We start from the raw sequence: 25163 nt of genomic DNA, 5'->3' as shown, positions 1-25163 counted from the left end.
AACGTGAGATGAGGCCGAATCAATCCTTGCCGACAGGGTTTTAAACGCCAAACTGAGGCATCGGAACTTTCCTCCTCCGCCTGGGGAGCAAGCGGAGGTTCTCAGCAGGTGAGAAGCATGACCGGATTGGCCAACGGATGGATGATCCGCATTATAATTTCTCCGGCGCGCTCTTCCGACCTTTGCCCGCAGCGCAGGCCGGCTTCGCGGTAGGTGGTGTTGGGGCTCTCCGGTAAAGCGAACCGCAGGGCCAGCCGGAGATGCTGCCCGGTCCGGCTGGGGCCCCCAAGCCACTGCCGGGCGCTGCACCTGGGCCCGGCCCGGCCGCCGATTGGACGACTCCGGGTGACCCGGCTGTATCGCGAGACGAGATTGGCAGCGGCGGGTCCGCATGTGCCCCCGCGCTGGCTTTGTACGCGGAGCCGCCTGCCGGTCCTTTAACAATGGGCGGCGCGAGCGCCCTGGCGCTGGGTCGGAGCTGAGGCCGGCGCTTTGCTGCCGACTGTCCGCAGCATGAGCGGGGTCGGCGTTCCCCGCATGTCGGCGGGGCTGGGCCTGTGAGGGCCGCGGTTCCGGGTAAGGGAGGCCGCCGTGGGAACCGGCAGGCCTGGGTTGGTGGCGGGGCACTGGAGCCGCCCGGCCCGGCCTTTTGTTCGCCTTTCTGGGGCCGCGCGATCCCGTGCGCTCCTCCGGATGAGGAGGCGGGGGCTTGGGTGCGCGCTGGGCCCGGCCTGGCCGCGGGGAGGCTACGGAGGAGGAGCGCGCGCCCGATCTTCTGCAGCGGGCACCCGGAGCGGGGCTGGCGTTCGTCTTCGGGCTTCTCGGCGGGAGGTTTTTACCTCAAGGGGTCTGTGAGTGCTGTCAAATCTGCGCTTCTCGGGGCTGAAGAATTCGAACCCGGGGCGCGGGGAGTCCGGGCCTCCGGTCTAGCTTTTCCGAGTACGCGCCCGGGTTCGCGCCTAGGGAACTCGGGCCCCAGTTGGTCCCCTTTTGCCTGGCACCCGGTCCGGCAGTTCATCAAACAAGCTGGCTCCTCCTGACCGGGTAGCTTGGGCCTTCCGTGAGGCGTCAGGGAGTTGGTTTGGTCGGTGCTGGTTTTCGGACGAGTCAGGTGAAGATGAACAGTCACCCTGGGTGGCCTGAGGTCACACCCCTCGGGCGGGGGGCGCGGAGGGGCGCGTGGAGGGAGCTGGCAGTGACCGCGTCTGGGGTGTGTCTTACAGACTGAAGTTGCCTCGTCTGGCCAGGCACGCCGCCGGGTCCCATGGAGCTGGAGGCGCAGTGGTGGCGGGGACAGCTGGCTGCCGACATCCATCAAGCTCTTCGGTACAAGGTAACCGCTACGCCCCGACCTTTCGGTTCGGTGCCTCAATGCCAGTTAGTGTGAATCTCGGCTCCCTGGAAAGCCTGGTCAGGGTCTTTAACCTCTAGTTTCCAAATCAGAAAAGGCGAGTTTGCTTATTTGCTCGAGGTTAATTAACTTCTTGGCTTCTTCCCTGGGGTGTATCAGAAGAACCTGAAACTTGAATGAGGAGGTGGGTGGGGCGTGGTAGTTGAGAGAGGGAAGATGTGAAGGGACAGTCTGATGTTCTTGTTCCCAGGTGGAACATGGATTTGATATTGTATTTTGAAAGATATGTGTGCTGGCTTTTTATTGGGCAGAGCAACCCTGCTTTCTTCTATGGCTGCTGTTGCATGCAGCTGTCTGTTATGTCACATTTGTACAAAAGTAAATCCCCCAGCCTTTCCACTAACTTGCTGTGAAACTTTGGACAAGTTACTTCATTTTCTGATTCCCAATTTCCTTATCTGTAAAATGATTAATAATAGAACGTGCTCTTTGGAACAACTGTGAAGATTAAAATGAGGTAATACTTCAGATGTGCTCAGAACAGTGATTGGCAGATAGTACGCACTAAGAAAGTGATAATTTTGTTATTTTCTTCCCTTGAAACCCCAAGACTTGGGGGGTGTTCACAAAACCTTAAGATAGGAGTTAGCTGCTCTTTCAGCTCATATCAAACAGGAGGAGTAGACCTAGTGTATTTAAAAGATATTGGGGGAAAAATACACCTTTCTGGCACAATGCAAAGTTTGTTTATTGTTGCTGTCATATCTGTTTAACATGTCACCTCCGAGTCTTTTATAACTTTAGTAGAAGAGAGCCCAGATCCAAAATTAACTCTAACTTGACTTAATTTCACTGTGAAATTAAATAGAACCAATGTGAAATAGAAAGAACCATTATTATGTATAGAAAATTGGAAAGAAGCAAAACAGCTGACTCTTTAATAAAAAGGCTGCTGACTGTTGGAGTTTAGAGGTCCTAGGATGACAAAGAACTTGTATCTTGATTTTTTTTTTTTTTTTAAAGAAAAACAGGTTAAATAGATTAGAAAACCTAATTCTGACTTAAACTATTACAATTGTACCCTTTTCTAAAGTTTGAGATTTCTAAACGCTGGTTGTTAATTCTGACATTCAAGTCTCTTAGACACACTAAATACACCTCAGCTCCCTAATTGTACCATAGAAAAGTCTCAAGTATGGAATGGTTCTCTGGAATGTTAAGAGAGTTGCAGGTTTTCCACCTTGAAAATTGTTCAAATACTTTTGATTTTTTTGTTGTTGTTGTTGTTTTTTATTTAGATAGTATCTTTCAGTTTTAAATGGTCCTGTTTTCTAAGTGTCAGTTCTTTATTTCTCTGGTATGTGGTGAAATTAATATCTGATGTTTAATGATACATATGTTTTTTAATGACATGAAACTTAAGATTTTTCATGGTGATTTCCATGGTTTTTGATTCTTATATTTTATGTGTAATTTTAATCCTGGGTGATTATCTGAATTAATTTTATTAGCTGAAGTTGGAAGTGCATTTTTTTTCCAGCAGATTTATTGATGTTTTTGTTTATTGGTCTCTGGATGCAAGGAATAAGACACAACCTGTACTAAACTTATGTACAAACTATCAGAGGACGAGCTAGAACAGGGCCTGAAAGAATGCCACTGAAAGTTGTGTTGGGCCACCTGCCGCCTGCGACTGTGGGTTGTTTTTATTTTATCTTTAAGCATTGTGTAAGCCACATTCTTGTGATTTGACACAATGGCCACACTTGGTAAAGAATTTGTTAATCAGTAAAACTTGAACCTGTGGAACTGGAGAGACCACTCTTTGTAGTACACTAAAGTCAAGGAAAATTAAAATGGACTTTTCTCACAGAGAATACATGTCAATTCCAGGCTACTAATTAGGTTATTTAGTTGGGTAGTCATATGCTTATTTATTCAACATATTTGTATGCCTACAGTGTACAAGGTGCTGTCAGCATTAAAATGGTAAAATGAGATAGACATGATCCTTGCCTTTAAGTAGTCTAATTTCATCTGAATTTAGGTCTTCCGTTGGACAGTTGCCATTTAGGCACAGTGGAAGGTGTTCTGTTTAGACCCACGGTTTGTGGAGGAATAATTGGTGTGACCAGCATTGAATCTACTAGGGAAAAGGAAAAATTACAGCAAATGAAAATCCTCTTCAACCCCAAATGCCAGCTATACTGTTTCCATTAAATACAATCACTTTTTCCTCAACAAAGCAGCTGTCCTCTAATACCCTGTGTCTTCTCTTTCTTCTCATTGTTTGTCTATGTATACTAGTGTCTTAGGATGCTTGGGGAAGTATTTTTAGGAGCCTTTATGACAGATAGAAACGATGCTAACTTTGTGAGAAGCATCAAGACAGTATCCCACAGAGTTGTGAGTATTCCTTCTATGCCTTAATTTTCATCCTGGCTGGATAGTTAACCCATTCTGGGAACGGGATGGCATTTAGGGTGGTGAGCTAACAAGGACCTGTGATTGGAGATGGAGATGACAGATTTAGATCTTTCTGTGCTTTGGTCCTGTGGGATCCTGAGAAGCAGACAGGAATAAAAGTGTCAATTGTAGGGAATGAGGAATAGACATTAGAAAAAACTCATAAGCTGAAAGAAGCGTAGGTCATTTTCTCATGTGTGTAACTGCACTACATGGACAAAGAACTAAATCTGACAGCCGTGTGATTAGCCCATGTCCTTTACCATTTGCAATAATATAAAGAGAGTGTATTGGATACACTGGTAAAAATCTCCTAGTGGTGCCCTTCAAGTTCTTGCTTTTGTCTTCTTTTAGCCAAGTTAACGTAGTTAAAGTCCACCAGTGTCTTCAGCTACGTTCCCCTGTGCATCTGGCAAAACTGTGGTTTCATTACCACAACTAGGGTAGTATTGACATTGATACAGTCAAGATCGAAAACATTTTCTGTACGTTTATCACCACAAAGATCTTTCATCTTATCCTTTTATAGGCACAGCCTCTTTCCTCCCATCGTCATTCTCCCTTAACCTCTGGCAACCACTCATCTGTTCTTTATTTTTATAATTTTGTCATTGCAGGACTGTTACACAAGTGGAATTATGTACTACATGATTTGGGGGGATTCATTTTACCCACTCAGAATAATTCCCTGGAGATCCATCCAGGTTTTTGACATTAAGCTCTTTTATTCCACCCTTTTGCTACTAAAAACAGTGCTGTAATCCTCCTTATATGTAGGATAAATTCCTAGACCTGGTGTTGTTAAGTTAAAGGGTATCTGCAGTCTGCATTTTCAAAACTGTATATTATCTAATTGCCCTTCAGAAGGTTATATGAGTTTTCAACCTGACAACTCAGTAATACATGAGTTTCTGTATCCATTCTTGATAACATAAGTGAAAATTAATGAAATATAAAAAAATAATTGAAAAAACTATATAGTCATCCCTCAGTATCCACGGGAATTGGTTCCAGGATCCCTGTAAATACTGAAATTTGAGGATGCTCAAGTCCCTTATGTAAAGTGTAGTAGTGTTTACATATATCACATATATCCTACACACATCCTCTTGTATGTTTTAGATCATCTCCAGATGATTTAATCATCCATGTTGCAGCATATATCAGAATTTCATTTCTTTTTAGGGCTGAATAGTGTTCCATTGTATGTATATACTACATTTTGTTTATCAGTTCATCTGTTGATGAACACCGGAGTTGTTTGTTTCCACTTTTTGGCTCTTGTGGATAATGCTGCTCTGAATATGGTTGTACAAATATCTGTTTGAGTCCCCACTTTAACTTCTTTTGGATATATATCTAAAGGTGAAATTGCTGGATCATGGTAATTGTACATTCATTTTTGGGGGGAATTGCAATCCTGTTGTTCACAGTGGCTACACAACTTTATATTCCTACCACTACACAAGGGTTCCAGTTACTCTACATCTTTGTCAATACTTGTTAGTTTCTGTTTTCTCCATTTTCTTTTGGGGGGATTTTTTTTTTACAGTAGCAATCCTAATTGGTATGAAATGGTATCTCATAATGGTTTTGATTTGCATTTTCCTGATCATTAGTGATTTTGGTCATCATTATAGGTGCTTATTGGCCATTTGTACATCTTCTTTGGAGAAATGTTTAGTCAAGTCCTTTGCTCGTTTTTCACTCTAGGTGTTTTGCATTTTGTTGAGTTGTATGTATAAGAGTTCTTTATGATCTGGATATCAACACTTTACCAGATATATGATTTGCAAATATTTTCTCCCATTCTGTGGGTTGCTTTTTCACTCTGATGAAAGTGTCCTTTGATGCATAAAAGTTGTTTTTTGGATGAAGTCTTACCTTTTTTTTTGGCCTGTGCTTTTAGGATCATATCCATGTTACTTCCTTCTATTGTAATACCTGTTGGGTTTACTGTGGCATTGTGCTGAGCTCATAAATTGAATTTAGAACCCTTTCATCTTTCTGGAAATTCTTTAATAGTATAGAAATATTCTTATTTTTAAAAAATGAGAAACCAGATTAGAAGATACTAGTAGATCTTCAACATTCCTACAAGTATAACACAATATGTATTATACTAGAAGCATGTCCATTTATTCATTACCTTCTAACTAAAAGCTTTGAGCATCTTTAGGGGATATGTATGTATGGTTTGATTAGTATTTTGGTAATGTTTTTTCTGAAAACACGTGGTAGGGAAAACAGGATTCCATTATTAAAAATCTTGCTAATATACATCTATTCCATAATGTTAGAAATACCTATAACTGGTAATGTCAGATATGGTTAAGAATAGGAGAAACGTTTAGTTCTTAATTTTAAATGCCATTCATTATCCTTCCACTCAGCTTTTTCATTTTTGTGTTTTACTCAAGAAAAGTGTTTTAGGCAATGGTAACACTAGTATATTGGGGGGAAAGTGTCATCTTTGCTTTGGGGGGATAATTCTTCTAACAGCCTATATTAGACTAAATGTTGTTCTTGATTTAGGAGCTGAAGTTGCCTTCCTACAAAGGCCAGTCCCCTCAACTAAGTCTCAGAAGATATTTTGCTGACTTGATTGCCATTGTGAGCAATCGTTTCACACTCTGCCCTTCTGCCCGACATCTTGCTGTCTATTTGCTGGACCTGTTTATGGATCGTTATGACATCTCTATCCAGCAGCTGCATTTAGTTGCACTTTCCTGTCTGCTTCTAGCAAGTAAGTACGAGTACAATCTACATGACTGGAAAATTCTAGTTTATAATTAAATAGATTTACGTAGAACTCGGTAAAATACCACCAAATTCCTTTCATTCTAGTTTACTAGTATTGGAAAGTTTATGTTGAAAGTGCTTTTTGGCATGGCAGTTCTTAACCAGACATATTAAAAAGTGGCTCTGAAATCTTTCAAAAACATGTGTACCTGAGCCCTACATCCTGAAGATTCTGATACAGATGTCTGGGTCATTCTGGATCTACTGACTCAGAATCTGCATCATGGGACCTGGATATTTTTTAACTTCTTAAAAATTTTAAAGGTGATTCTCATGTATCTTTCCAGTTGGGAACAATTGCCTTAAAGCAGTGGTTCTCAACCAAGAGCAGTTGTGTCCCACTGGGGGATATTTGGCAATATGTGGAGACAGTTTGGGTTGTCATTACAACCGGGGAGGAAGCTAAACATCTGCAGTGCACAGGGCAGCCCACACAACAAAGAATGATCTAGCCAAAATGTCAGTGGAGCTTCGGTTGAAAAACTCTGATAGGTATCATAGTCTTGTGTTGTTAGAATACCTTCTGCTGACTAAGTGGTGATTTAGATTAATGAATGGAAGGTTCACATGCAGTAGCTACACATGTGAAAACACTTGCTCTTACAGTAGGCAGAACTGCATAGTAAGGGTAGGGGAGAATCTGTTAATGGGCCTTCTGGTGCCTCTTTCTCCTAACATCTTCCTGTGACATATTTCATTGTTTGTTAGTATCTTGACTGAAGAGAAAGAGGGTGAGTAAAAGCATTGAAACTGAAGTTTTCTTCTCTTAGTATTCTGAAAAGATGGTATTTGTTACTGAAGTTGAATCCATTATGTAGTGTTTTTTGTTTTTAATTATTCATGTCATTACAGTGGAAACTTAAGTCCCACTTAAAGTGACATGTAGAAATACCGACTGCCTTCACCTCTAACTCCCACTTGAGGATTTAGGATCCAGTGTGACTGCTATCTAAGAAACATTCCTTCTCTACCCTACCACCAGAATTCTTTCTAAAACACCTTTGCATTTGACTGCAAATAAACCTAAAACCAAATGCAGGCCTGTGTGGTATCATTTATGATACTAGTCTTTTCTGCTTTTCTTTTCCTGTCCTTATTTTTTCTCTGATGACTTCAGCTCCCTATTTTATCTCCTGGAAGGTCTTTTTGTAAACTATTTCAAATCTTTTGTGGACCAGGTTGAATATATATAAATACAGCCCAGTGATGACTTTCCACTACCTGTAGGTTAAGGTAGAAACTCCTTAATGTAACATTCAGAACCGTTCATCTGGACCCAGCCATCGTACTAGACTTTTCTTTCAACTCTGTCCCCATGTAACTTGAGTCAAATTCTTACCAGAATGATATATTTCCTGAGTATCTTTCTCCTTTAATCTGCTGTCCTCTAAGATCTATTCATATCACCTGCTCCTCTTGCCACCATCCAGAAAGCCAGAGGTAATGTTTGTACATTTATTATTAACCTTTAATTTAACCTTTAATTAAGGTTTTATCCTCATAAGCAGTCATGTGTACAGTTCTGTGTTTCATCACTATGATGATTTGTGATTTAGTAGTTTGCATAGGGTTGGAAAAACTCATACTTGGCATACCAAAAATGTGTGAGAATCTACATGGAATGGCTTCCCAATATCCTGTACAATATTAGTTTATTATAGGATCAGTTATAGTTGAGAGACACAGGAAATCAAACATGCAAGTTAGGTTATTTTAAAATCTTGGGATCAGTAATGGAAAATTTTTTGCCTGCTGTGGCCATCACTGTCCTTCAATCACTACCAAGCCCTACCTGGTCTGTGCCTATGGATTGTGAAATTATGAATGATGGATAGTCAGTTCATGGACTGACTTATATTTGTGACTAAAATTTACTAGTACCTTACAAAATGACTTGGGGATTATAAACTAGATATTTATAAACTACATATTACTATCAGAGTTCCCCAGGGTCTCTAGTTGAATAATCTAATAAGAACTCTGGCCACCATGCAGAGCTTGGCATTGGTACCAGGTTTCTGCAGTTTCTACAATTTGGGGAAAGGATCTTCTATTTATGCACCACCTTAGGTTGATTGGAATGGTATTTTCAGTTCTTTCTAAATTTTCTGTAACTGTCAGTTTAAGGTCGTGATCAGTTTATTTTACTGAAGATTATTTGACTTAATCTGTGGTACTATATAGTTACTTTTGACTCATTTTCTAGGAACTAGGCTCTAGGATTTGTGTTTACTGAGTTCAGATGAGAATTGTTTACTACCTATTTCTAAAAGAGTCAGATACCTCCTCCCTTTGTTTGACTGACCCCACCCTATTGTCTCGGAGAGAGAGTTGCTTTTACATTGTTGTTCTTCCACTGGAGAGTGGGAAAATGTGAGATAGGTGCCCCTCAGGGTGTCAGCTCCTCCCAAGTAGTCACTGGTCAGACGGAGGTCAAGCTGTCAGCTCTTCAATGGGGTAAGGAATCAAAGAGGCTGGCCCTTAGTAGCCCACTGAAATCTCTTCTTCCAGTTCGTGAAGTCTAACTTTACTCCAACAGAAATGCTTAGGATGCTTATATATGACGTATGTTTTAAATTTGTGGAGTTCTTTCTACTGTTTCTTACATTCTTATACTATATCTTCTTATATTTGAATTCCAGTGTCAAGTCTCCAGTTAGTTATCATAAACTTTACTCAAACGTTGCTTCTCTTGTCTCAGAATGATTAGACTCTGAATGTCCCCCACCCCCAGCTGCTCCCTGCTTTGGGATGGGCAGCCTGTTGTATAAAAGTGAAGAACAACTTACAGCTGACAGGACTCAGCGACAGCTGTATTTTAGTTATTAAATAGGTTGGAAGGCTGTGGTACTTTGGTTAAAAATGGAGCACAGCTTGTACGTTTCAGGTACTAATGCATATCCAGCTGCTTGGATGTACACTATTAGAGGTAGGAAGAAAGGGCCTACAAGCTGGAGAGTGGGATGTAGTATTTTTACAGCAGGGATTATGGGAAATCTATCAGATCAGATCAGTCGCTCAGTCATGTCCGACTCTTGCAACCCCATGAATTGCAGCACGCCAGGCCTCCCTATCCATCACCAACTCCTGGAGTTCACTGAGACTCACGTCCATCGAGTCAGTGATGCCATCCAGCCATCTCATCCTCTGTCATCCCCTTCTCCTCCTGCCCCCAATCCCTCCCAGCATCAGAGTCTTTTCCAATGAGTCAACCCTTCGCATGAGGTGGCCAAAGTACTGGAGTTTCAGCTTTAGCATCATTCCTTCCAAAGAAATCCCAGGGCTGATCTCCTTCAGAATGGACTGGTTGGATCTCCTTGCAGTCCAAGGGACTCTCAAGAGTCTTCTCCAACACCACCGTTCAAAAGCATCAATTCTTTGGCGCTCAGCCTTCTTCACAGTCCAACTCTCACATCCATACATGACCACAGGAAAAACCATAGCCTTGACTAGACGAACCTTTGTTGGCAAAGTAATGTCTCTGCTTTTGAATATGCTATCTAGGTTGGTCATAACTTTCCTTCCCAGGAGTAAGCGTCTTTTAATTTCATGGCTGCAATCACCATCTGCAGTGATTTTGGAGCCCAGAAAAATAAAGTCTGACACTGTTTCCACTGTTTCCCCATCTATTTCCCATGAAGTGATGGGACCGGATGCCACGATCTTCATTTTCTGAATGTTGAACTTTAAGCCAACTTCCAGAAAAGACTGATTTGTCCTGAGAAGTTCTTAAGCTCTTAACTCCTTGACACGTAATACCCTGGTTCCCTTGGCTTCTGTGATCAGTACTGAACTTGTAGAGAGCATGGAAGTGGTCTTAAACATGAGACTTTTGATAATCTGCTCAAGGTATTGTGTGTGCTTAGTTGCTCAGTCATGTCCAACTCTTTGTGAGCCCATGGACTGCAGCATGCCAGGCTCCTCTGTCCATGGGGGTTCTCCAGGAAAGAATACTGGAGTGGGTTTCCATGCCTTCCTCTAGGGGATCTTCCCAACCCAGGGATCAAACCCAGGTCTTCTGCATTGCAGGCGGATTCTTTACCATCTGAGCCACCAGGAAGCCTGTTCAAGGTTTTGTGTAACTAAGAAAAGATCTTAAAGTCAAGACGAAGTCAAAAGAGAGATTATAGGCTTTTAATAGCAAAGATTTGTGACAAGTGCTTGTTTCTTCTTGCTCACCAGTACTGGGTTGACAAAGCTTTTTACTATTTGATAGGTGAAAAACTGTATGTCACAGTTGATTCTATTTATATATCGATTTTTAGTGAGAATAGAACCTTTTTTTTTCCCCCCTCTATGAATTCTGTCTTCTGGTTCCTTATCCATTTTTTTTCTTATTAGACTGGTAGTCTTATAAATTTGTGAGAATTCCTAGTAAATATTAAGGATGACTTTTTTCTCCTTAGTAATAAAAGACAAAATGTGGGTTGGCAGAGATCACAGTGACATCTATCTGATCCATGCCCTACTGCCACATACCTGCCATTCCCTCCTGACTTTGAATATGTGCTGGTTTCCATGGCAGATCTGAGCATTTCCTATAAAGGAAAGACAACCTGATGTTTTGTTTCTGGGGCTCCTGATTCTTTATTTTCTGGGAAGCAGATGTGAATTTCCTGTGCCCTTATTTCCTGTTTGGGACCTTTATCAATATAATCACATGGCTTCTGGTATTTCCTTTCAATTGAAGAAAACTGATCTTTGTGATCTGTATGTGGTATTATGGATAAGTAGATTTAAAATAGTCATGCACATAGCATTCAGCACGATAAAAACTGTATATGAATGCAGGTACTCGTGACATTGTCTCACATTTTGAATTCCTTTAACATCCATGTATCTGAGTATATTACTATATATAATGAAAAGTTTCCCCAAAAAACTAAACCTCAATTTAAATATCAAGTATGGTTATTTATGCAGTATGCAGGTTATTTTTAACTTTGCAAATCAAGATGCAAAGACCTTCATACTTTTAATAGCCAAGTACTTTATAAATATGGAAACCCCATGGATCCTTAATAATATAGAAGCCTGTCTATTCTAGGGGTCCTCATTTGCTTTGGTCTGGAAGCAGATTTGGGAATTCAAGCATAAATCTTCCATTTTTGGTTTGACTCAACTTAATTGACCTTAAATGAATTGGCCAGCCTTGCTAACTTGGTTTCTTGAGCTGTGAAATTGGTCGTATACATTTTTGTTTTCTGTGTTGAAAGGTTCAAGGAGATAATATGAAACATTTTCTTGATCCTTGAATTAAACAGTGAATTGTGGTATATTAATTTCTCAAAGGAGCTTTAAACTCATTAACTTTTACAGCATTCTTTTGAAGTTCAATGCCAGTATTGCTGCTGCTACACAAATAGAGTACTTTGAAAGCCTTAATGATTCATCCAGAGGGATTGAACTAAATTCCTAAGTCATTCTCCTTCTGAAGAATTCCACTCTGTTATACAGAAAACAGTGGGTTCCACTCCTATATTTATGCAGTGATCATACTGGATGACTGTCATTAAGACCACTGTAGTGCTTTCAGGTCTGCTAATAAATGCCATTGGCAAAACTTGGGAAATTCATCTTTATGTGATTTGAACTGGGAAGCATTATCTAGATTATTGAAAAGTCTGAATTATGTAAGTTTTTTGGATTAACTCATACTTGCAGCAATATTAGGAGAAGGAAATGGCAACCCACTCCAGTATTCTTGCCTGGAGAATCCCAGGGATGGGGGAGCCTGATGGGCTGCCGTCTATGGGGTCGCACAGAGTCGGACACAACTGAAGCAACTTAGCAGCGGCAGCAGCAGCAATATTAAGAGTGGTTTAAATCTAACAAAGTTCAAAATTTCTGGAGTGGGAGTGAAATTTTAAACTCTTTGGACCTAGACTCTTAAAGTCATGAGCTTAGAGTTCCTGGCATAGGAGACAAACCTTCTACCCTAGTTCCCCCTCCCTAAGCCAAGACCAGGGTAGTTAGCAGTGTTTTTTCCCAACCCCTAAGGCTGGAGGACTTGAACAGACCTCTCTGACTCCAGTATACTGAGCATCTGGGCTGAGTGGTTCTGGCCACTACCATTTGTTGTCAGAACTTCAATGTATGGTTCTGAAAGAGAACCATTCCCAGTTTTAACAGGGAAACTGGTTTGATTTCTTCTGGTTTGGCAGTCTTTCTGGTCTTCTCCAAAAAATGTTTTTAAATGGATAAAATAAAATTGTAAGATTTCCAAAGTAAACAAATATATTGAAATAAATATCAAAATAGTAAAACAAAAATTTTATGTAGTAATATATAACATTCTAACAGCTATAATTATGAACAAGTGTAAAAACTATTGTGAGAAATTATAATAATTGCAGTATAATATGATGATTTTATACCTTACTATGAAAAAGAACATAAGGCTAGGAGGTGGAAGCCTTTAGTTTTAATTTCCCTTCTTCTTTGGACAGTCATGGAACAAAGACCCAACGAAACTTGAAGATAATTCTTTTGGTTCTATTGCTGCATTTGAAGAATCATAATAGTACTTGATACTTGAACTTTTCTCCAGCCATGACTTTTAGAAATACCTAAAATGAATAATTTATATATAGTAAAATACTTGAGGGAAATTAAAGTGCAAGATGATATGTAATCAGTAGAAAAATCATTCAGGGCTAGAGGGGGCATTCTGTTCCTCAGCTGTACATATGGATGAGTTTCATGAAAAGAAGTTAATGCCTTCAGATAACCAGGTTCAATATTTATGCCTATTCTGCCTTGAGTAAGGGGATATAAAAGTGGTATAAAGTATCTTCCACTTTTTTAAATAACAGACTTGGCTAGATTTTTGGTTTAATTCAGAAGAGGAGGATTAGGGGTTTTTTGTATAGTGGTAATGTTTGTGTTAGATGTTCACCTGTTTTTTTACTTTATTTATATCTCTCTGAGATTTTGCTGAAAATATGCTGAGATGAAACTCTTGAAGCTTAGCTGTTTTTTATTTCAGATAATTTTATGACATTAAATACTTGAAACTTTGTCCTAAAATAGTTTTTTTTACCAACTATCACCTGCCCTCATAAAGAAATTTCCTGAAAAGATTCAGCTGTTGAGATGAAAGTTATTTTTTCAGTGGCACATAGAACTGTTTTCCTTACACAATAGGACATAGATCAAAATGTTTATACATTCCTTTTTTTTTTTTTTTTAGGAGAGGGTAAAGGGTGTGGAACAGAGGCACTGGGAGAGAAAACATGAAGATTTGAGAACCATAGAGTTGTGGCACAGTTGTATCTACCCAGAGTAGGGAGAAAATGTCTTTGGATCTAAATCTTTGCACTAACATAGCAGATCCCATTTAAGTGACTAGACTTAACTTTAATCATTTGGCCTAATATTTTCTTTCTCTTGCTTTTATTTCCCTTTGCATATAAGGTAAATTTGAAGAAAAAGAAGATAGTGTGCCTAAGCTGGAGCAGCTCAACAGCCTGGGTTGTATGACTAATATGAATCTAGTATTAACAAAACAAAATTTGCTACATATGGAACTATTATTATTAGAAACCTTTCAGTGGAACCTTTGCCTTCCAACAGCTGCCCATTTCATTGAGTATTATCTCTCTGAAGCAGTACATGAAACAGATCTTCATGATGGCTGGCCAATGATTTGCTTGGAAAAAACTAAACTCTACATGGCCAAGTATGCAGATTACTTCCTGGAAGTATCCTTGCAAGGTGAGTTGTTGCAGATGCCAGTGAGTGACGTGTGAGCTTGTGACTTGTGTGTTCTGTTGCTTAAGTTCATTTTTGATGTCTCCACAGATTATGCCTTTCTAAATTATGCACCTTCTTTAGTAGCTGCAGCATGTGTGGCTTCTTCAAGGATTATACTTCGTCTCTCTCCAACGTGGCCTACAAGACTGCATCGTCTTACTGCTTACTCCTGGGATTTCTTAGTGCAGTGCATTGAACGGCTATTGATGTAAGCCTCTCTGTTCTTTTGTTTGTAATTTCTTATTAACATTCTTCATGTAAAAGGGGCCTTGGAAACAAGTTCTCAGAGGCTGAGAGCTTTTAGGATACTTGCTCTGACATGTTCCTGCTGCCATAAGCAAGCCCCTGGTGAGCAGTACTCAGTGGAGTACTGAGTGAAAGGGGAGTTTCTTTGGCTGTTATCCAGGTAGAGGCTGTCATTGCTAGTATGATTCTGGGTACATAATAAGGAAAGGAGCTGCTCTTGTGTGCGTCCACAACTGTGAGATCATCCAGGTAAATCTTGCTCCAGTCCCCATTTCCACATCTTTGGGGATATCCTGGTGGCCTCACAATTCAAAGAGGCAGTCATATTTAAGTGCTCATTGTGAACATAGCTGCCAAGCTGAAAAGAGCCCTCAAAGCCACTAGCAGCCAGTCCTCAAGGGTTATACCAAGGGAAGGAGCTTTCAGAAGGCTAAGGGTGAGTTCTGTTGTTGAAATTATGGTTGCACTGACTGCTACCTGGGCAGTGGGGCAGTCCAAGGAGCCAGCTGTTAAGGAGTTGGGGGTGTGTGTGACTTTCTAGCAGATTTTTCTCAAGTAACATTATTAACAAAATTCCTTTCTGTCTGTGTTGCAGCGCTCATGATAATGATGTGAAAGAAGCAAACAAACAGAGAGGACAGGCAGGACCTCAGCCAGCACAGCTAAGTGTGTTCCAGGCAGCCTCCCAGCCCTCTCGGGCAGTTCACTTTCAGCAGCCTCAGTATCTCCATCAGACTCACCAGTCCTCACTGCAGTATCGCCATCCTGTATCGGAACAACCAAGCTGTCAGCAGATTGTATCTACTACACACACCTCATCTTACACACTACCAACATGTCCTGCTGGCTTCCAAACTAGCGTTCAGGGCCTTGGGCATGTGCCAGCTGGTGTTGGGATGTCACTGGCAATACCGGTAGAAGTTAAACCCTGTCTGAATGTTTCTTACAACCGGAGTTACCAGATAAATGAACATTACCCTTGCATTACTCAATGCTTTGAAAGGTGATTTTATGTGAAGGTAAGACCTGACCCAGACTGTTTATGACTTGAAGCTCTGGGGCAAGCTTTTTGTAAAACTTCTCTTCAAAAGGAAAGGGATCCAAATTTCATCAGAACTCTTCAGATACCAGCACCAGGAAGACTGATTATCCCTTCCAACACACCGTGAATATCTGGGAGGACTAAGGTAACACTGCAAACACTTTAACAGTGTATATGTCAAATCCTGTTAAAACAAATTTCTATATGACACATTTTAAAGCCCCAAGTGATGGTCCAAATATTTCAAAAATATTCAACCCAACAGAAAATTTGGACAGACTCCAAATTTGCTGTTTCAAGATTTGACCTGTGGTGGCTCTGGGCCTAATGTTGGCTTATATGTCAGAGATTAATGTTTATCTGTGGACTTGCCAAACATTCTTTTTATGAAGGAAAGTTACAGTATTAATTTTTGAAGAGATCCTTTTTTAAGTCTCCAGTTTTGATTTATATTTTTGATCTGCATCTGCAAATGAACTTCTGACTAAGTTTCAACTCATGAATTTCTTTGCTATACCAGTCAGTGTGGTTAAAAAAAATTTTTTTTAGATATTCTAAATAACTCCTTATCACAGATAGTATAGGTATCTGGATTTATGTACTAAAATTAAGATTGGAGTAGATTTCTTAAAATCATGGTCATACGTTTTTCTTATTTTTCCCCTGTGGTCAACCTCAAGTCTTTAGAATTAAACACATTTAACTCAGGAATTTGTACTACTTGGAAACACTTAACTGTAATGCAACATGCTTTGGGAATGTTATAGTATGACTACCTTAATAACATAGGTTAGTAGACTCCTGCTAGAGTGTGTTTTCAAATGAGAACATAATTGTAGCTTAGAATGAATGAAGTGGTGGTTCCTGTCATTCATAATACACATACAAGTTTTGCATTTCTCAGTGCAATCAATGATTTATACTCAGATTTGATATTATTCTAAAAAAGTTTTTTCAAGGGAAGGTGTAATTGTAAAATGTCAGTACTAGAATAAAGTCCCGTAAGTTTGTTTTGAGGTGGAATGTGGCCAGGGTAGTTCTCAGGTTGTGCTAGAGCAGCACTTTGTTACATGGAAGACAGGTTTTATAAGCAGCCTTTGAATCCAGCTAGTCAAGTGTAACGGAGAAGGCAATGGCAACCCACTCCAGTGTTCTTGCCTGGAGAATCCCAGGGACGGGGGAGCCTGGTGGGCTGCCGTCTATGGGGTCGCAGAGTCGGACATGAATGAAGCGACTTAGCAGCAGCAGCAGTTAGGTGTAAGTAGGCAAAGGTGACTTTCATTGGACTGGCCCCAGAACTGCCCTGGGACATTTCACTATATTGGTAATGAGTGAAAACAGCAATAGGTCATTACAGCAAGGGCAATTTGGGGGTAAAGAGTTTGGAGGAAATAAACTGCAAAAAGTAAAAAGAAAAAAAAAAAAAACATTGTAATAACTGAAACTATATACATTGTGCTCTTATCTGTGGGAGAAGAGATTTGGTGGAGGGAAGCTTTCTGATAGAAAAATTAGTAAAGTGTGTCATTTTGTTTGTGTGGTTTTTTTTTTAAAGATAGCACTTGAATAGAAGGGAAACTGCATGGCAGGTATGTGACTGCCGTAATATGCATTGAAGACAAGCTTATTATAAAGATGTTATGGGTATGCAGCAGGAGTCTCAATAATCAAGCCAATGGCTTTTGTTAGGAAGGGAAGGGACTCATCACAGCAATGGATTGATCCAGATGGCTCCAGTAGGTGGATGTGGGTGGGTGGGTTCTGTCAGTGTGAGTTCTTACAGAACATCCTTTCCTTAAATGAAAGGTAACTTTTATCATTAGAGTACATAGGGCATGACATGGATTTATTAGTCTGGTAGATAAAATGAAAAACTACTCAGGTAAGAACACTCACTCGTGGCAGATTTTTCAAGCATGAAAATTGTTTTCTGAAAGTATCATCACTTTTCTCTTTACAGAAGGCTGCTTATTGGATTTTAGTAGTCCTTACCTCAAGAGAACTTGAATTATCTGGGGGAAAGTGGGTTCAAAAGAGAATATATCATTCACATTCAGAACCTAGCAACCTGGAGTCCAATTTTCAGTATTTTAACTACCTCAATAATACTATGAATGTAAGATATTGGGATAGAGATCCCAACTTGAAACAACAACTGGTGCCTATGGTAATTTAAATGTCTTGTCAAATGCTTTTACTGATTGGTTTAAATGTCATTCTTGTTATAGAAGAATATGCCTTTTTAAAAAGCCTGTAACACTTTCCCAGTTTATATTTTAAAAAGCTAAAGAACACTGGACTAATTTGGGTTGCGGGGGGGAGAGTAAAGTAAATAATTGGTTACTATTGCTGCATACCCAGGGTAGGGTGGGATGGGGTGGTTGGAGAAACCAGTACTATTTTTAAAACATTAGGTTTCAGTATAAATACAACTCACAACTGCTAGCTTTGGGGGGCTATGGGTGGGGGGCGTTGTGTGGGTTTTGTTTTGTTTAATTTATTAATTAGTCTTTAAAGCAGGTTTTTTGTTTTTTGAGATTACCGGACCATCATTAAATGTGTACTGTGAAGAAATTAATGATATGTATAAGGGGCTTTACCAAAGTCCACTAAATAAACACTACTCAAATATAGACTGCAAACCAAAATGTATCTGTTATGACATTAATTGCAAATAGCAAGTATGGTGCTAAAGTCCACACCAATGGAATTAGATGAGTGCTATGCACTTAATTTTAAAATAAAACTAGTTTTCGTTAAAGTGGTTTTGGTGTTTTGTTTTAAATATAAATTTGTATATTTGCAGCTTCATTAAATCATGTCATCATGTAAGTCAGACTTGGAATCATAATTACACTTAAGAAGTAAAAGCTATCCCAATGGAGAATATCACCATAGTGGTGGGAAACATTTGTCCATTCTTTATGTATTCCATACGGCAGAGACCAGAGCCCACAGAAGTGTATTTGATAGTACCTTTCTGGCCTTTTGAACTTAAAGTAGTTGTTAGTATGTTAGAATTGCAGTGTATAATTTGCAAAACAATAATGCAAGCTGCAGAAAATTTGAAGTCTGATTTCAAAAGTAGGAACGTGTAAAATGGCCAAAGGTGTGAGAAGGCACAGGGTTGACAGTGAGTGAGAATGGTCTGTTCAGTTAAGTATCATTACTACTTAATTCAACTTAAAATTTAACATAAAATTAATGAGTAAAATTTTTAGCAGAGTTAGGAATTCACATCCCTCTAGAGTATTTCTTTAATTTGTTCTATGTAATGTCACTTATTCTGGCACAGTGGCACGGTTTAGCAACAGTCAGTATACATTGTTTGTTTTCACATTGTTAATACACACACACATTGTTTTTTAAGGCTGAATTTAAGAAATGCAACAAGCATTCCAAATCGGGGCAGGTAGCTTTGCATTGAGGTGATTCTGAGTCCCATGTGATAAGTTTATATTCATCAATAACTCAGCTTACTAAGCCCTTAGTGATAGACTTATCTCCCTAGCCTCAAGCAGCTTACATTTAGCTTGCCACTTGAAGAATTAGAATGGTTTATCGTCCACAACTCAGTTTAAAATTATCTTGGTTAAGGGATCACTCAACTTGATTTTTAAAATCTCTTAGGGGAAAAAAAATAGTTAAAAGCATCAAAACCAGACTCCTGCTTCCTATGAGAAGGATACCTTCTACCCTATTCCTAACCCCACCACCCCTTTTTTAATTAAAAATTTTTATGACTCTTTAAGAGCAGTTTTGCGTTCACAGCAAAATTGAGAAGATAGAGAATTTCTTCCTGCCCCTACACATGCACAGTCTCCCCCATTATCAACATCCCCCCTAGAATGGTGTGTTTGTTACAAGTGATGAACCTACACTGAGACATAGTCACCCATTATGAACATTTTGGTTTACTTTGGGTGGTGCACATTTCTACTGTCACCACTGTAAATTTATGAAGGTGCAATGGCACACAGTTACAAATGCGTAACAGCATCTATTCCACCATGTAGTCTCACTACTCAAGTCTGCTCCACCCACTGGTTCTTCCTCATGCAATCCCCACCCCTTCCTTACCCCTAGGTAACCACTGATTTTTTTCTTGTTCCATACTTTGCATTTTCTAGAATGTCATAGTTGGGGTCATACAGTATGTGGCCTTTTCTTTCACTTAGTAATTATGTATTTAAGTTTCCTTCATGCCTTTTCATAGCTTGATAGTTCATTTTAGTGTTGAATAATATTCCACTGTCTGGGTGGATCACAGTTATTTATCCACTCACTTAAAAGGACATTGGGGTTGCTTCCAAGTTCAGAAATTATGAACAAAGCTGCTATATACATCCATGTGCAGGTTTTACTATAGACATAAGTTTTCAGCTCCAAGGCATGAAACTGCTGAATCTTAGGATACGAGTGTGTCTAGTTTGTAAGAAACTACCAAACTGTCTTCCAAAGTGCTCTAGCATTTTGTGTTCCCACCAGCAATGAATGACTTCTGCTCCACATCCTTGCCAGCATTTGGTGTTGTCAATGCTCCAAATTTTAGTCATTCTAATAGGTGGGGGTTAATTTGCATTTCCCTGATGACAATTGATGTGGGACATCATTTCATGTGCTTATCTGACAACTGTATAATCTTTAATGAAGTATCTGTTAAGGTCTTTAGCCCATCTTTAAGTCAGATTGTTTACTGTATATTTTGGGGAATAGTCCTTTATTAGATGTATTTTGCAAATATTTTCTCCCAGTCTGTGGCTTGTCTTCATAATCTCATGACATTGTTTTTTGCAGAGCAGACGTTTTTAATTTTAATGAAGTCTAGTTTATCAGTCTGTCATCACTTAGAGAATTACAGATGCTGAAAGGCTGGCTCAGAATTTGCTGGCAGTCCAGTGCTCTGGACTCTATGCTTCCAACACAGGTGGCCCGGGTTTGATCCCTGGTTAGGGAGCTAAAATTCCCACAGCCATGCAGCATGGCCAAAAAAAAGCAGTTTGACTAAATAAATAGGTAATGGAGGATATTATAAAGTCAAGGTATTAGAAATGTAAATAACCATGGGAACAAAAATACAAACCTCACAGAAACCTACACACAAAAAACAAAGCAAGGAGTCTATAAAATTAAAATTAAAAATTCTTTAAAAGGTATAAATATGGAGAGTATAACTATGGCATAACTAAGACCAAATATATCAAACTAATAAATGTAAATGAGCTAAACTCAACTATTTAAAGAAAAAGAATTTCAGACTGAATCACAAAGCAAAACTCAAATCTATGCCATATAAAAGACCTACAACAACAAAGTGATTCACAAGGGTTGAAGATAGAAGGATGAGTAAAGAGGTAAAAACAACCAGCAACTTCTTAATAATAGATGTGGCTGGATTCAGGCCTAAATCAGCAGGAAATGGGGTGGAATGGCATTCTGTAATGCTAAAGGTTACAATTCAAAATAAAGGTGAACAGTTATGAACTCTGGATCAAATAACCTTGCAACAATATTAAATAAAATCTATAAAGGATATAAGGAAAAATAAAACACAGAGAGGAGAAAATTAATTCATCTTGGTCCATGAGAGATCAGTAATTTAAAAAACAAGAGAGAGAAAATCTTAACATATTGTGGTAGACTTAATTGACATATGGGCTTCTCTGGTTGCTCAGACAGTAAAGAATCTGCCTGCAGTGCAAGAGATGTGGGTTCGATCTCTGGGTCGGAAAGATCCCCTGGAGAAGGGAATGGCTACCACTCCAGTGTTCTTGCCTGGAGAATTCTATGGATAGAGGAGCCTGGGGAACTACAGTCCATGGGGTAGCAGAGTTGGACACAACTGAGCAACTTTCAGTTTTTCATTGACATATTAAGAAAGAAATGCCTTTTGAGAAGGGAAATGGTACAAACCTAGCATAACTAAGATGGACAGTATAACAAAGGACACTGACAGAGCCTGCACCCATGCCAACAGCAAAGTTCAGTCTTCTGAAGAGGCCTTAAACAACTGGAACCGTTCTTTTTGACACATCAAAGTGCCTAAGGTCAGAATACCTTGACTGGTCTTTTTGTTGGCTGCCAGCTCATCTGCAGCTCACCCCCACCCCCAACTAAAAATCCATGGTTTCCAAACTATACAAGTTCTCATTTTTTCCTTTGCTAGATGAAACTGATTCATTACTGGTTTCTTGTGTGTACAATAGTGTACTAATAATTATCTATATCTAAGTTTTCTTTGATAATATTAAGCTCTAATGTGAACTTTTATGAAATTTAACTGTATTAATTAATCTATAAAGAAAACAATCAATTCCAAAAAGTAGAATTAAGATAGAAAACATAACTTTTCTCATGAAAGAGAAATGAACAAAATGTATATATAATAGGACCTCCCCCCAAATCTCAAACAATTCTTGGATTAAATAAGAAATCCAAACCAAAATTTCAGAGTATCTACATAATTGCTATCATGAAAATTCTAGAAACCAGGAACTCCAGAATAATGCCAGGAACTCCAGAATAATGCTAAAACAGTGCTCAGAAGAAGTTAACATCCAGCTGAAAAAGTATGAGATATAACAAGTAAACCAAACAAAAACAGAAGGAAAGAAGTAAAAGCAGAAATTAATGAATTACAAAAATGGAAAATAAACATATGCTTGCATGCATTGCAACCAGACTAAAGAAAATAGTTTAAAAATTGGAAAGGAGGAGGTAAAATTAGCATTATTTGTAGATAGGATTGAACACCTGGCAACTCCAAGATCATCAACTGAGAAACTATTACAGAGAATAAGCGAATTCAGTACACTGTCTAGGTACATAATTAAAATAGCTTTCATGTATACAAATAACCAGCAGTGAGATTTAATGAAAGATGTACTCAATTATAATGGCCACCAAAAGAAGGTAAATGCCTAGCAATAAATACAAGAAATGTGCAAGATTGATATGAAGAAAACTTTGAAATACTTGTGACACATAAGAATACTTGAACAACGAATACTATATACTTGGATAGGAAGAATCAGCATCATAAAGATGTCAATTCTCCTTAAGTTAAATTTAACAATCTCTCAGGCTTTTTTTTTTTTTAATGAACTGAACAATTAAGAAAGGGAATTTCTGAAAAAGGATAATGAAAGGAGGTAAGCCCTCTGGCACATTAAAACATATTACAAACTTGCAGTAGATAAAACACTATGGTACTGGCAAATGAGTTGGTAGATAATTCAATGAAACAATAGAAATTCCAAAAATAAACCTAAATATATATTGAATTTAATATGTGATAAACAGAGCACCTGAAGTCAGTGGAAGAAAACATGGATTATTCAATAAACTGAGTTGGGTCAGTGGGTTGCCACCTGGAAAAAAAAAACTGATACCCATCTCAAAAAATATGTATAAGGAATCTAAAAGCAATGAAATTTAGCTATATAATTTAAAATTTTTTCAGCATGGCAAAAATCACCATGTGTGCTATGTGCTAAGTCACTGCAGTCCTGTCCAACTCTTGTGACCCCACTGACTATAGCCCACCAGGTTCCTCTGTCCATGGGGATTCTCCAGGCAAGAATACTGGACAGTGGGTTACTGTGACCTTCTGCAGAGGATCTTCCTGACTCAGGGATCAAACCCGAGTCTTCGATCTCCTGAGTTGGCAGGCAGGTTCTTTACCACTAGCTCCACGTGGGAAACCCCCAAACACCATAGTTAAAGTTAAAACACAAATAATCACATGGGTCAAGTATTTGCAACTAATCTCTAGGCAAGGACTAATTTTCTTAACATGCAAAGAGGGAGAGACATGAAGAGGCAGTTACCAGAAAAAGAAATACAAATATCTCTGAAGGAAAGATCTTTAACCTTATTAAGTTTGATGACAGTGTTGGTAAGGGAATAGGCTTTGTCTTACATGACTTATGATAGTGTCTGATTAAATAAAATTCTATGAAGGGCAACTTGGCAATCTGCATCAAAACTACAAACACAAAAATATTCTAACTCAAATTCCACTTCTAGGACTTTATAGGTAGAGTTATATACATGTGAAATGAGCTAGGCACAAATCATTTATTTTAGTATGGTTGATAAAAGCGAAAGATTATAAACGACTTGAATATTCATCAATAAAGGATCTCATTTTACTATTACAACTGTATTTAAAAGAACAAACTATTTTTCTATATAAACTAATGTGGACAATCTCCAAGATATATCAGTGTGGAGTATTCTACCATTACACCAGTTCTCACAGGATAACATGAGGTGTCTTTTTGTTTATTAATGTTCACAGCTTTTTTTTTCCTGATTGATCAACATGGAAAATTTTAAAAACAAAAAATATAAAGCAAAATAGTATAATTAATAATCTCTTTTTGGTATCTTTCCTGTACACACATATATATTTACATGGTTTGCATATTGAATATGTAATTTCTTATTTTTGTGTTTCATTATGTGTCAGCCATGATTTATTAAATTAACATATATTCAAGTTAAAGTATATCCAAATATATTTTAGACTTGTTGGGACTGAATCATGTGAATACAATATATTTTAATCATTCCCAATGTTTTGAAACAATCAAAAAATGCTCTAATGAACACATATTTTACCACTTTGCCTACAATGGGTATTATTATCAAATTTTTCATCTTTGTAAATATAACAGATGGAGATATCTCATTTTTATTAGCATTTCTGAAATTCTGAATGTAGTTCAACAGCTTTGAATAAGTTTATTGGCCACTTATAATTCTACAAAATGCTTGATTTCTTTGCTGATTTCTCTTTGGTTGTTCTAATCTTATTCATATAGTCAGGAATTAGCCTGTTAGCTATTTTATCTATAACAAATATTTTTACCAGTTAAAATTCTCTTTTAACTTAGTGTATAGTGTTGAGGGTACATCTTCCTTCACACAGTAAGATACTGTATACCTTTCTATGTACTAAAATCTTTGGTGACTCTTACTACAATTTTTGAAGGCTTTCTTCAGATAGATCCTACACATTTCTCATATTTACTTCTGAGTATCTTTAAAAAAAATGATCACAACTGTGAACGGGAATCATGAACCTGCATTTTGGAACTTCCTTGGTGGTCTAGTGGTTAAGAATCTGCCTGCCAATGCAGGGGACATGGATTCGATCCTTGGTCCAGGAACTGAGATCCCACCTGCCTTGGGGCAACTAAGCCCACGCACCACAACTCCTGGAGCCCACACACCCTAGAGTCTGTGCTCTGCAACAAGCTATCTCAATGAGAAGCCTGCGCAGCGCAACTAGAGAAAGCCCGCTCAAAGCAACAAAGACTCAGCACCGCCAAATTAAAAAAAGAAAACCTAGAACCCTGCATTTTTATAAGGCAATAGAGGGAATTCTGGTGCAGATAGTCTTGAGATTGCACTTTGGAAAACTATGCCTCATATAATGCAGAAACAAAGTACTTTTCCTATACATGCATTTCTTTTCCTGAAGGTTCCCAAGAC

The 25163-nt window shown here is 38.8% G+C and overlaps 1 protein-coding gene across 5 annotated transcripts; it reads left to right on the top strand.

The window, feature by feature from the left end:
- Window positions 1–287: 287 nt before the first annotated feature.
- CCNJ (cyclin J) lies at window positions 288–18417 on the top strand. Of its 5 annotated transcripts, none has more exons than XM_070363438.1 (6): window positions 288–576; window positions 1224–1333; window positions 6353–6563; window positions 14036–14335; window positions 14459–14582; window positions 15216–18417. In XM_070363438.1, the coding sequence occupies exons 2-6, from the start codon at window positions 1265–1267 to the stop codon at window positions 15625–15627; spliced, it is 1116 nt and encodes a 371-aa protein (XP_070219539.1). In that variant the 5' UTR covers window positions 288–576; window positions 1224–1264; the 3' UTR covers window positions 15628–18417. The 5 variants fall into 5 exon arrangements, with proteins under 5 accessions (XP_070219539.1, XP_070219538.1, XP_070219535.1 ...); XM_070363437.1 differs by having other exon boundaries at window positions 289–576; window positions 14456–14582; XM_070363434.1 differs by having other exon boundaries at window positions 344–576; window positions 14423–14582.
- The last annotated feature ends 6746 nt before the right edge of the window (window positions 18418–25163 follow it).

The sequence above is a fragment of the Bos mutus genome, chromosome 26, assembly GCF_027580195.1.
Source record: "Bos mutus isolate GX-2022 chromosome 26, NWIPB_WYAK_1.1, whole genome shotgun sequence".
NCBI lineage: Eukaryota > Metazoa > Chordata > Mammalia > Artiodactyla > Bovidae > Bos > Bos mutus.
The sequence above is the reverse complement of the archived record's forward strand: the minus strand, read 5'-3'. Positions and strand labels throughout refer to the sequence as shown.

Excerpts from the sequence above, each read along its gene's own strand:
- CCNJ (XM_070363434.1), top strand. The coding sequence starts at position 1,265 with ATGGAGCTGGAGGCGCAGTGGTGGCGGGGACAGCTGGCTGCCGACATC. Across the intron at positions 6,564-14,035 it reads TTCCTGTCTGCTTCTAGCAA|GTAAATTTGAAGAAAAAGAA; the intron begins GTAAGTACGAGT and ends TTTGCATATAAG. Across the intron at positions 14,583-15,215 it reads TGCATTGAACGGCTATTGAT|CGCTCATGATAATGATGTGA; the intron begins GTAAGCCTCTCT and ends TCTGTGTTGCAG.